Raw genomic sequence first — 13325 nt, forward strand, 5'->3', positions numbered from 1 at the left:
AGATGGCCAGAGTAGCTCTCTCTTACTAAATAAAAATGGTTTTGTATTAAAAGAAGCACAGTAAATCAGATTTTTAAAAGCTTAAGTAATAATTTAAAATACTTGGAATGTTTAAATATTTTACGGCATCAGTTTGTACAGTCCTGTTTCTTCTCAAAACATTTAGATTTCTTTTTGTGAAACTGATTACTGTAGAGAATATGGTTGAAAAGACTATTTTAAACTGGAAAAAAAAATTTTGACCTCTGTGTCTAATGGTTCTATTTCATTATTTGGTTGGTTTGGTTGGACATCAATATGGTTTTATTTCTAGCATTTATATGACTGTTTTCTTAGAGAAGAAAGACTTCTGAAATAGGTACATAATATCGGTAAATGTCAGATAAATTTATTGTGTCAAATTGTGTGTCCTTCTCATGGGGTTTGCAGCTCAATTTCTATAAGGAGCTTTGATACAGCTCCTACAAAATGAAAATAAGTTGTTTGGACTTTTATTCAGTAATGAGTCGTCTTTCATGGGCATAGCTTGTAGGTGCTATACAAATGCTTCTCTTTAGATAACAAACAACAGCAACAATGTAGATGTTGAAAATTATAAATGTTAAAGAAGTCATGCTTAGTGCTGCTAAGCCCTTCAGAATCTTTTTTTTTCTTGATAAGTCAGAGAGATTTGGTCTGTCATCACAAATCAGTGTTCTCGTTGGAAAAATAATAAATAATCACAAGATGTTGAGGTGGGAGCTCCAGGAAGGGATCTCTGTGTAGATCATCTCATCCATCCCTGACTCCCAGTCGGGCCAGCTACAGCAGGTTGCTCAGGGCCATGTCCAGCCAGGTTTTAAATACTTCCAAGGGTGGAAAGACTCCACAGTCTGCCTGGACAAAGCTCTTCATGCTGGGTCACCCCTAACATAAACAATCTCTATTTTCTATGTACCAGTGCATGGGGTAGTTCTTCCCCTGCTGCAGGACTTGGCATTTCCCTGTGCTGAACGCCCCGAGAGTCCTGTTGGCCATTTCTCCTGCCTGCTGATATCCCTCTGAGTGGTCACACAGCCATCTGGTGTGTCAGCTTGTCCTTCAGCTCTGTACCAGAGATGGCTTTTTTGGTTTCAGCATCTATGCTGATGGATTGTGTTAAAAATGCATTTGTGCAGCAGGTTGTGAGTCTGTCATATTGAAGTTCAGGTATTTTTGATTGTTCAGGAGTTTAAGTCTTGGTTCATCTTATGTTGCAGTTGATCAGCAGATGTCTTTTTGTTGTTTTTTATCTTTAGTCAGTAAGCTTGGATCATTTTAGATCAGCGGCAGACTAGATTAAGGCAAAATGTGAGGCCAGCACTAGAAAACCTGGCAGTGATTGCAGTGTGGTTGTGCAAATTGCACGGTGTTTTCCCAGGTATTTTCATGGCTGGAAATGCAGAGTGGCACAGTGTGGAAGGCTGGATTGTAGAAGTTCAGATAACACTTCCAAGCAATAACTTGTGGCAAAGATATTTCACTGTAGGCTACAGCGGTGTTAGAAATACAGCAAATTCCACTCCTCTTGCAATAACCAGTGGCAGAGGAGGATGGTTGAACCCTGAGCAATAATAACTTAAACTGCTGCAGCTAAATCTGTCAGTGTTCATCTCTGGTGCATGTGCTAGCAGGGAGCCTGTCAGGGAGTCATTAGCTTTGCAAATTCACATTTAGCGCTTGCTGCTCACAGCCTTCTCTATGTAAAATACCTCAAAGTCCTCCAAGGTTTTCTTGGTAGTCTTTGGAGAGATTTGCCTGCTTTCTTAAAAAAAATTGGTTCAAAATCCAAACAAATTGAGAAATAGAAATGGCCATTTAGAACACTGTAATTTCTGTAGCTGTCCTTTACAGTTGCCACTGTGTTTGAAAATGTTACCTAAGATGCCTTTAAAGTTCACAGAAGTCCCTTTAATCATAAGCATGTGGTTATTGAATGTTTTGGGCTCTACTCTGCTGTTTTCCATCCTGAACTCTGTTCGCAGTTCTTTAATTGAAATGTTATCTGTGCTTTTTTCTGTTAGAATTCTTGTTGAAAATCTTTTGCCTCAATATATTTTACTCCAAAACACTTTATTTAGGATGTATGTTTGCTATATTTTCTATAGCAAATATGGTGGTTTTGAGCATTACTCTTTTTGATATTAAAAAAGTAGTATAAAAGCATGTTTATATCATTCTACAAAAAAAAAACCCTGCATCTGTTACTGTGACTGAGAGCTTGTAGTTCCTAATGTTGTGGGATTTGATGACTAATACTGATCCATGATATAGCAGTCTGTCACTATCTGTTACCAAGATAAATTTCATAAAAGAGAGGAAAAAAAATCTTTAGGGAGCCTATTTTGTCATCTTTCAGATATTAAATCTTATTGTAATGTTCATTTCCAAGTGACATTGCTACATATACTACATTCATAAAAATTAACAGCTTTAACAGCTTTTTTATTTTAAATTGGGACCATGTATGTGTTCTTTCTAGTAGAAGTATGAAAATAGCTTGAGTGTATGGTGTTAGGATGAGTGCATTGTAAATTGGCATAATATAAACTGTTAGAGACTAAGTTTTTTCTTAAAGTTCACCTGATTTGCCTCCAAAATGGGATTATAGCTTTCTTGAGAGAGTAATGGGAAGTGTTTCACTCCAGTGAAATGTTGCATTTTGATGTGTTTGGCGTGCTGTTGTCTGAGAGATCTGCAGTTTATCAGTTTAGCTACGAAGTCTGTAAACCAGCAAGTCCTTGTGTTTGTGCTCTTTGATGGATGTGTAGTATCCCTAATGATATTTAATTTCCAAGATAAAGGAAGGCTCATAAAGATGTTTCACTTGGCTTCTTACGGACAGTACCAGGCTCACGTAATCGTAATTTTTCAAGGGAGGTAAGCTAATACTTTGTCCCGTGTAGTTTGCAGACAGCTCAAAAGGTGTTAGATGTGCTTCTTTCCCTTTCTTTCACACGGACTAGAGATTGAGAGCTCCCTCTTCAGCCTGTCTGCACCTTCATTCAGCAAGGCAGAGGACTTAAAAGCTGGATGATAGGGAGAAGTGGAGGAGAGACTTGCTTTTTTCAGCAGCTCTGAGATCAATTACTGCATCAGTCTGAACTATGCTTACAGGTTTTGAGACAGGATTTTTTCTAGGCAAACAATGCTTTCTGTAAATTCTGCATATGTCTGCTAATAATAACCAGATTCTGAGAAATAAACTAACTCATCTGTGCTAGAGCTGCTTTCCTGTTATTTCATAATAATAAAAATTATAACTTTGTATATAAACCCTATAAAATATATTAATAGTGGGTTTTTTTCCCCCTGCCATTCTAATATGTTTGACAGTTTGTATTCATAAAGTTGAAGACAGGGAATTCCCAGTCTTTCACTGAGTAGCCGATTAGTCCTTGCTTTGTTTTAAGACCTCCAGGCATACACATGAGGTCTCTGGAGCAGAATTTTGGGCAGAACATCCTTGTTACAGCTGTTGTGTGCGTGACTGACATAAAGAAAAATGTCTGGGAGGGAGAATTTTAAAAATAATGTACTCAAAGGCCTACTGATTGGCAAAAAAAAAAAAAAAAGTAGTAAAATGGGAGATATTTATATGCTAATATATCAGGTACTGTGAGCTTCAATACCGTATGTTGATCTTTATTTTAACACACTGTGTGGGAATGCAAAAACAAAGAATTGAATGTACTTGCTGTAGTACAGATTATATTTGGGTGCTGTCACTGCAGGTGCTATCTTGAGATTCAAATATGAATTTGTGACCAAAAGTGTTGATTTTTAGAATTACTTTAAAAATTGCAGAAAAGCTATCCACAGTAGAAAACGTGAAAATAATTGATTTTTTTTTCTTAAACAAACAAACAAAAAACTAACCAAAAAACAACAATGTCTAAAACACAACAGATACAAAGACCAGACAAGACCCCAGAAACTTGTGTTACATAAACTTAATGCACAGGGAGAGGGGAATTGTTCTGTTAGTTTCTATATATTGAAGCTACATTGTATTGGTGCTTAACGTATTCATTTGTGTCAGTTGTTGCATACAACAACTTTATTTTGATATGTTCAGAATGTTGTTCTGGCTTCATCTCTAATATGGATAATTATATTCTGTTATCTTCTGGCATAGTCTTCTTTCTATCTCACTTGAATTGTCACTTGAATCTGTTGCCCTGCTGTCTTGATGGTATTCTCCAGGTGAAAATAGAAATTTTTTATGAGTAGGAACAGGTGGATGTAACTTGGATTCTTTTTATAGCTGGAGCACTAGATTAATAATTTTTATTTTCTTCCTCATTGTTCTGCATTTGGCTCTGATTACTATATGCTTACTACAAAGCCAGGGTGTTTATATTCTTTGTAAGTCGCATTGAAGTCCTCAGATGTCTATTTGTTAATTTTTTTTTCTTCAGATGCTTTCATGTTTAAAAAAAAGTCATGTCTAAAAGAGCCATTTTTTGCATCTTTCAGACCCTACAGGTTTATTTGTGTTTAGAGCACAAAAGACCTGGAATTAGTCTCAGTTTGGGATTAAGTAATGCACGAGAGTTGATTCACAAGGTAACTACAATTGACTTACTGCAGGAGAGTGAACTGCAGGATAATGAAGTTCCTCATCTCACAGGAGGGATTTTATTAGGAAGCAACATGGTAATGCTCACCACCAAAAAGTGACCTGTTAAAGTTCCAAGGGTTTTGTGTGTTGCTTAAGAACAAAGGAGCATCAGAAGTATGGAAATTTGGTGGTTTTAATAGTGAAAGAAATTTATTAGAACAGGCATTCAGAAGTCTTGCATCACAGTAAAATAAAATCAGAATTAGTTTGACAAAAGTAAATGCCGGGAGACCGTAATTTTGCCTTACATAAGCAAGTGTTGTCTTAATAAAAGCTGCTCAAGTGAAGCCATTAGGTGAAAGGAGATGCTTTGTATTATAAAATGCAAAACACAGGCCAAAGAGAAACTCAGTTTGATTCTTCTTTTATTAGTGTGAATAGGTTGTCTGCTGTGTAGAAGCAGACTTGGTAAATGCTTTGTTTTGCCAAAGACTAAAGTGAGCACTTAAGTAGGGCAAGATAATTGCGGAGGCTGAAAAGTTTCTTTATATCCATCTTCCTTGGTGCGAATGTTGAGGAAATATTTAACAGAGCTCCATTCTGTTCCTGGGGTGAAATGAGGTTGTTGAGGAGGCTGAGAAGGGGTCAGACATAGGGTGCTGGCACAGCAATTGATACTTGTACAAGGAGCTTCCCTTGAAGGGCCAGACAATGTCCCTGAAAAGCCACAAGGAATTGAGAAATGCAGGAGCTGAGCTATTGACTCTCATATGCAAATCTCATTAGGATGCTGTTCTGGAGAACAGTGGGGTGGCAAATGTGCTCATCTCGTTAAACTGCTGCTGGAGTGTAGGGATGAAAAGGAATTGAGGAGGGGATTCAGGGAAGTGTGATTTGGTTAGTCTTCCCTACCAATAAAACTGGTTGCAACAGTAAATTTTAAGGCGGCTATAAAACAACTAAATTATGTTTGGTAAACTGTTTACATAGTAAAGTCAAATTCTTTAGGCCTCTGAGCAAATTAACAGATAAAAGAGTGCACTATTAGATTAATTATCCTTCCTGAGATTCGTAAAGAGAATCTCCTGTTAAGGTAATTTTAAAAAAATAACCATCAACAAAAAGAAACAATGAAACACCAACACAACCCCAAGTAATTTTGAGCATAACTGAAAACCATGTAATTAAAAGAAGAAAATATGCTAAGAATAACTGCTCTGATTTTGTTATTAGAAAAGCTAATTGTTAATAGGGGGGAAAAAGAAGAGTGTGCTTCTTGGTCTGGTTGTGTATCATGTTTCCTTAAAAAGATTGTTATCAAAAGCTCTTTTCTGTGCTCTTAGAAATGTAAGTATCTTTTCCCTGTGAGCAATCTTTCTGAAAGGGGAATTAATGAAACATTATCACGAGACTTGAGATTCAACACTCGAGGTGTTTATTTCTACTGAAGTGAAACCAGCTGATTTCTCACTCAGTGTTTCAAGTGGTGCATCTAATTAACATCCCGGAGTAGGGATAAAAATCCAGGATCCATCTTAGTTAAGAGAGTCTATCAATTGTCCTTTCTAAAACTGATCTGAGGTCAGGTCCTTAGTTTAAGCTGCATAGAGAAGTTCCTGAGTTGGCTGGTATTGTTTCTCATAAAAGAAGTACGAAATATCTTGGTTATTATTTTTTCACCCCCTCATTGTTTATTAAAGTTTGTCCACAGCCTTGAAAGAGCAGGTAGAGGTCCAAACAAAACTCTAGAGGTAAGAGGTCCTCAGGCAGTTCTGAAAAGCCCAGCTGGGTGACTTCGTGTCAGCTGGATGTTGTCCTTCCCATTTTATGGTGATACATGGAAAGACTCATTTGACAACTCTGAAGCATTTCTGAGCTTGAAAGCTTTACAAATTTGGCATGATTGGGGAAGGCAAATGAGGGGTGTAGGTTTGACTGTAATGTGTATCAAAAGGAGCTAATAAAACCTTTTTATAGTTCTTTTTGCTTGGTGTTCAGAGAGGGAAAGTGTAGAGGAATCCACTGAGAAAAGTGACAGGAGAACAGGAGAGATGAGCTGCCTCTCAAGGGGCCTTGTAAAATTATAAAGATACAGGACAGGGAACAAACAGAGGAATTTTTACGTGGAAAAGGTTTTAAGTGATTGGAATGGATGGACCAGGGTGGTGGTGGGAGCCCTCCCTGGAGGGTTCACCATGCTGAATTTGGCATGTGGTGCCATGGTCAAGTTAACAAAGTGGTGTTTGGTCTCAGGTTGGACTCCATGATCCCAGAGATCTTTTCCAACCTTAATGATTTGTTGATTCTGTGAAGGTGGTCTGGGCTAAAGAGTCTGGAAAAGGGTCTGATAAATGGCCAGCATTTACACAAGGGCAGTAAATCCATTTGCTGAGGAGGAGTGGGCAGTGCAGAGGCTCAGGTGGGCAGAATTCTCCTTGCTCTGAGGGCTCTGTTGGAGCCCTGGGCAGAAGAAATTTTGTTCTGTCCTTACTGAAGGTGCTGCTCCCTGAGCCTGGTCTGGAAGGTCAGTGAATCACTAATTTGGGAGCTCAGTGGTCCACAGGAAAAGAGCCTAAATCTATTTGAGGGGAAGTACTTTGTGGAGGAAGGACCTGGATTAAATTAGTGGTTTGATTTTAAAAATAACAACAGCAATTTTTGTTTAATTGGGAATTTTATTTACAAACAAAGGGCTTTTTTGGCTTCAAGACAGAATTGCTCAGTTCCTCTAAAAGCACATTACATCTGGCAAGTGATCTTCACCATAGCAAAAGTTTTAAGAATAAAATTTGAAATACTGTGATTTCACAAACTGAACACTGTTTAGAATACGAGATTCTGTTTTGCTCAAAAGGCAGATACTGAACTCTGCAAATGGGAAGCAGAATTATCTGAGTTAAAAAAAAAAAAAAAGGGGAAAATTTGCAATTCAGAGGGAAAGGCAAGCGTATGAAAAAGTTTGGTGCCACTTGTTATAATGCTTTTCTTACGTAAGTCAGTGATGTGATTCTGTTTGTCTTACAGCCTCAGAGCAAGGTGATTAGCAAATGAAATAGAGAGGAAAGATGTAAAAGTCATTAAGAAAAGAAAAAAAGGAACATTACTTCTTACATAACATGTAATTAACCTATGAAATTCACTGCCAACCTGTACTATTGAGGTCAAAATCAGAACAGAATTGAAAAATAATTAGAAATACATTTGCATAATGAGAAAATCCACAGTTCTATTGTAGGATTTTCTGTAGTTTCATGAAAGGTCTCTGGGAGTATTGCCAACTAGTACCTGGTTGTGAAAGGCTGGGGTAGAGAACTGCATGATAAACAGGTTGTGTAATTATCTGGCATTACTTGCATTTAAGCCTAATGTAAGCTTGATTTGACTTCTTTATATTCCCTTGGAGAGCCCCTCTCTATCCCCTGGCTACAGAAGGAGCTTGGGGAGGGGAAGCTCAGGGAGCCAGGCTGGGTGTTGTGTGTAACCACCTCCTTCCCAGGCTGGTGGGGATTGACAGGCGTTTTTCTGTGGTTTTGTAATAACTCAGAGTAAGAAAGCAACTGATGGTGTGTGCTAATTGTGGGAGTTTCTGCTTTGAGCCAGGACTGCACCAGGTGGGTGCTGTGCAGCCCAGTGCTTCAGCCGATTCCTTCTGCAGGCACCTTTCGAAAATGTCTTGTTCTTTCCTCTTTGTGGATTAATTACCTCTGATAGAATTGAGATTGGGTATCAAATAAATCCACAGTTCCATGTGTTAATTTTAAATGTGATTTTTATTGGCGGAAGAGAGGGTATTAATTTTGTTCTTCTGAATAACTATAATCTCTTGAGCAGTAAAACCTTGTTAATCCTCATACAGCTAATCCTCAAATAATAATTCACTTAGACTGACTTCACAACAAAAATAACTGCTTAAGCACAAATGCTTGTAACTTACTCTGTTTTGACCTGTAAATTGTACCTAAAATCCAAATCTGTAGATAACTGGAAGTTGTTCAGGAACTTTTCATTATCACCAAATACTTGTAATCTCCCAAGCAGAAACAAAAAGGCAAATATTTTAAAAAGTATCCAAGATAAGAGTTCTAGAAAACACGGAAATTATGTTTGGAAGAGGAAAATTTTCAGACAAAAACAAAAAAGAGTAAAAAAACGTCTGCACCGAAGTATTCGAATGTTCAATAAGGCAAGAGTGCTCAGTAAATATTTTTGTTCTGTGCTTGGGAAAAAGGCAGATAAAATGTTCACATCATAGAATGTACTCCCTTTTCAAGGAGAAGGTTAAACAGCAGTTATACTTAAATTTGGCATTTTTAAGTCAGGGGCCCAGATAACATGCATCGGTGAACTCTGAAAGGGCGAGCCAGAGAACTGTTTATAATTCATATAGGTTTTTTTTAATGGTTCTTGGAAAACAGGAAAAGTTCCAGAGGACATGAAGAGCACACTTCCTGAGAAATAGACATAATTTTCTCAGCCTGACCTTATGGTTGAGTGAAACAATAAAAATGTTGAGGTGATTAATTTAATACATGTAAAGAATGATAATTATTGATAATGATTCTTGGTTCTGGGAAAACAAGTTTTATCCTGTGAACTTTAATATCTTTTGAGGTAGAATTTTTTTTAAAATAGAGTTAAAATTGGTATCGCTGTGTAACACAGGTACCTTTAAATCTGTATGATACTTTTTTTTTTGGAGGGGAGGTGGGATGATGCAGAATCAATCCTGTACTTAAGATGCGTCTGGCAATTGCCTGAGAAGTGTTCTGTGGGTGACTGTTCAAACTGTGTCACACCGGGGCTTTTGGTCAGCTGCGTGTTTAGGTACAGCCAGAGAAGTTTTTACCTAAGACTGAAGGCTGTAAACTGTCTCTTAAAAGCTGTGGGAATGTATCCTTGAAAACAGTAAAATTTAATTAAAAGGGGTGTTCTAATGAATGTGATGATTGCTTATTCAAGAGATCGCATGACTACATGAAATAATCCCAAGTAGCCCATGACAGAACAAGAGGATATGGACTTAAGTTGTGCCAGGGGAGGTTTATGTTGGACATCTGGAGGAATTTCTTCACAGAAAAGGTGATTAGACATTGGAGAGCTGCCCAGGGCAGTGGTGGAGTCACCATTCCTGGAGGTGTTCAAGGAAAGACTGGACGTGGCACTCAGGGCCATGGTCTGGGTGACAAGGCAGTGATGGGTCATGGATTGACCTCAGTGACCCCAGAGGTCTTTTCCAACTTAATTGATTGATTGATTTATGTGAAGTTAAGGCACCAGTTCCATCCTTAGTGGTTGATGTTCTCCTAAGCAGTTCTCATGGCAGTTTGAGTTGGTTCTCAGGGTGAAGCACTTCAATGAGTTGTTGCTTTCACCCCTGGAGCGATTTGCAGTGGCCTGAGTGCTGCACTGTGGCTCAGGACAGGCTGCATGTCCTGTCCCTGTGCATCCCTGGCCGTGTCCCTCTGAGCCTGACAGCTGCTTCTGCCTTCTCTTCCTGCTCTGACAGTGAAGGGTGTTGTCCATTCACAGTCCACAACAAGCCAGTTTCCTCTAGAAGTCAGTTTAAATGAATGAAGTTTGTCCTGATCTTCATTCCTTCATCACAGATGACTGGGTGTCCAGTTTCTTTTGGGGGCATAAATCAGGTTTGTTTTGTCTTGAGCAGTGCATTTGTTGCCCCTTTCAGCCACTATTAAATCCTCTCACAAAAACTGTATTCTTGAAACTGGGATGTGTGGGATTTTCAGCACAGGTGCTGTGGTCAAAAAAGGTCTTTCACTTTCCTTGCACTGGCTGTAGTTCCATGTTTCTAGAAGTGGAGAGACTGGCAGTGGATACTCACACCATGGTAGAAAGTATTTTTAGTATTTCTATAGTGTTTTTTATAATTTCTGTTGCTCTGTTTGGCACACTAACAATTACAGAATTATTCTTTAATAGCTCTCTTGCCTTGTTATTAATAGTAAGATATTCTGATTCATAGTTTAAAAAAAAAAGATGATAGGAAAAAAAATACGATAGAATGAAGCTGGTCTGTTAAAGACAACTTTAAATATTCTGCCCATCTGTTTCCTGTGCCACTTAAATTATGAATGTTTTGCTATCTCAGCTTTGCAATTCTTTATCCATTTTCCTCTTAAAAATTCCACATAGAATTTTAGTAGCTTAATAGGAAATTATAGCGTGCAATTGGTAATACCAGCTTCAAGTGCTGGGTTTATGAGATATCTTTGTTAATCTGATCTTTTCCTTTGTGCTATTTCTTTTCCTTTCTCCTCTGCCTTTTCAGACCTGTAGTTCCTTTAAGTGTACAGAAGTTTCTCCTCTCTCCATTGTCACCCTTCCCTGAAACCCCCCCATGCTCTGGATTTTTGGAGCTTTCACTGTGATTACCTTGCTGTGACTGCAGCAGCTCAAGAGTCCCATTAGTTCTGACAATGTCCCTTTATCTTCAAGTTCACTTTTTCTCATTTTCGTTGAGTTAGAAATTTCCTAAGAACTGTTTATCAATGCAAACTGAATTTTGTCAAAGTCCTCTCCTGTTTTTAATACTATGCATTTGTTTCTCTTGGTTGTATTTCTCTGTTTGGTAATGCAAAGGTTATAGTAAAGTCTGAGACCTTCTGTTTAGATTCTAGTTTCGCTTTGCATAGATAGTCTGGATCTCAGATTCATGCAGCTGTAGTCAATAAATTTCCGAGTGGTGATGATTTTATATTGCCATGTGATTTTGGGGTTCTTTTTTTTGTTTGCTTTTGTTGGCTTTTTTTTATGTATGTTCAGACAATGAAGCTTTTGCAATCAGATGTTAAGCACTGGCCAGTGATTTTTTTCCCAAGCTGTATGATGACTAATCAAAGCTTCTACATCACTCTTTCACTTTCTTGGAAGTGAATTCTTGCATTGGACTCACCTAGCACAAGGAATGAACCAGTGTGACCGGTGTGCTTTGTGGTGTGTGAGATGTTTGCCCATTTTGTTTGAAGTGTTTGTCATGTCAGTCTATCTGATCTTGAGCCTCAGGTCCATCCTGTGGGTTCTGCTACCTTGATTTGAAGCTGTGATCTCGTGATGCAGTATCTGGCTGTACCATGTTGCTCAGTTTCAGAAAGAAGTTTTTGTCACTGCGAGTTTCATCTGATAAAAGTTTGTGTTTTCTGCTGAAGACTGTTTTTATTAAAAAAAAAAAAAAAAAAAAAACCCAAAACTTTAGTAACCAGTGAATTTTATAAAGATATGTGACTAAACTATGCATTAGAAACATCCTGTTTTGTGGGATGTAACAACAGTGAATCAAAGGAGGTTGGAAGCAGGATTTGAATAGTTGGAAGCAGAATTTTGAAGTAGTTGAGTAATTTTTAACAAGAATTTAAGAGATGGTTTTGTCAGTACATTCCTAGTGATGGTGACTGGATATTGACTACAAGCTAAGCTCAGAGTGGAGACTTTTCAGGTCATCCATTATAGGAAAAGTTACACATCCAGCAGGTCCTGCACACCTGGAAATGTCCAGGGAGAGGCTGCAAATACAGGCAGAGAGGTTCTCCCTGGAGTCACACACAGGGGCATTGACACAGGAGTTCACTGGGGGTCGGAGCTCTCCCCTATTGCTCCAAAAAATGGATTATACAGCAGTGGCTCCCTCTGCTTCAAAATGTGTAAGGCAGGGAGGGGTAGCTGTGGTTCAGTTCAGTGTCTGTTGTGTAGCTGTAGTTGGGTTCTGTGACTCAGCAGTTTTTTGGTCATCTTCTGACTTTTGTTCTGCTACCTCAGCTCCTGTGGAATGATCATCCACCTGCTAAAGTTCTTCGTGTGTAGGGGAAACCTTTTCCTGTTCAATTTTATCAAAATCTGTCATGCTTGCTTTTGTTGAAAATGGCTGTATTTTTAATTAATAGTGGTGATGTTGCAAATTCAGCAGGCAAAGTGAGAATAAGTTTGAATAATGTTAAATTATACATGGAAAATTCTTGATTAAAACGTATGAGCTTTATTTGCATCTTAAATGATGGTTTCTCCTTATACAACATTATTTTGCATAAGAGATTACACTGATACGCATTTATTTTATTTGTCAAGTATTGACAGAGACAGCTCTTGTTTCCTTTTAGGAATCTGGGTAAAAATGGCTTATCTAACAGTAGTATTCTATTGGATAAATGCCCACCTCCACGACCACCGCCTCCACCATACCCTCCCTTGCCAAAGGACAAGCTGAATCCGCCTACACCTAGTATTTATGTAAGTAAATCTAGTGGCAGTACATTGCTGCCTGTCTTTTGCAATTGTTTGGCTATCTGAATTACATAATGTAATTATTTTAAAGATGCACTGTTCATCACTGAGTTATAATTACGGTGCTTTCCAAACTGGTATATATATACATAGGCAGGAGAAATGCCAACCATAAAGAAAATTTTGAGACATAGTTTGACTCTCAAAGGACCTGTAAATTAAGAATTTCAGTAATCAAAAGGAACAATACTTCAGATTTTTTATTTTTAATACTCAAAATGTTGGCAGAATAAGCAAAACAGTTCATTATATACAGTGCACAGTATTTCAGAAATGTATGTACAATTTTTTGCAAGTGACAGCTTATGTATAAATGAGCAAGTAATTAAACTGAACTCCTATAACAATTTGCTTCGAAACATAGTGAAGAAAAATGAATAAAAGTTGAGGTGATGTTAGGAACAAAATGTCACCAGGAAAAGGCAGGGTTTAGTTGAGTAGTATTTTC

General features: G+C 38.0%; 1 protein-coding gene across 19 annotated transcripts in view; it reads left to right on the forward strand.

The window, feature by feature from the left end:
- The window catches only part of KDM6A (lysine demethylase 6A), a 149483-nt gene that overhangs the window by 115129 nt on the left and 21029 nt on the right, over positions 1–13325 (forward strand). For all 19 annotated transcript variants that reach the window (XR_012058120.1, XM_072935291.1, XM_072935292.1 and 16 more), the window contains one exon: positions 12694–12823. Coding sequence is in view for 18 of the 19 variants with exons in the window: in XM_072935291.1 (XP_072791392.1) it covers positions 12694–12823 (130 nt within the window). In the remaining variant the exon portion in view is untranslated. The remainder of the gene's footprint in view (positions 1–12693; positions 12824–13325) is intronic.

This window comes from Taeniopygia guttata, chromosome 1 (genome assembly GCF_048771995.1).
Source record: "Taeniopygia guttata chromosome 1, bTaeGut7.mat, whole genome shotgun sequence".
NCBI classification, from domain to species: Eukaryota; Metazoa; Chordata; class Aves; order Passeriformes; family Estrildidae; genus Taeniopygia; species Taeniopygia guttata.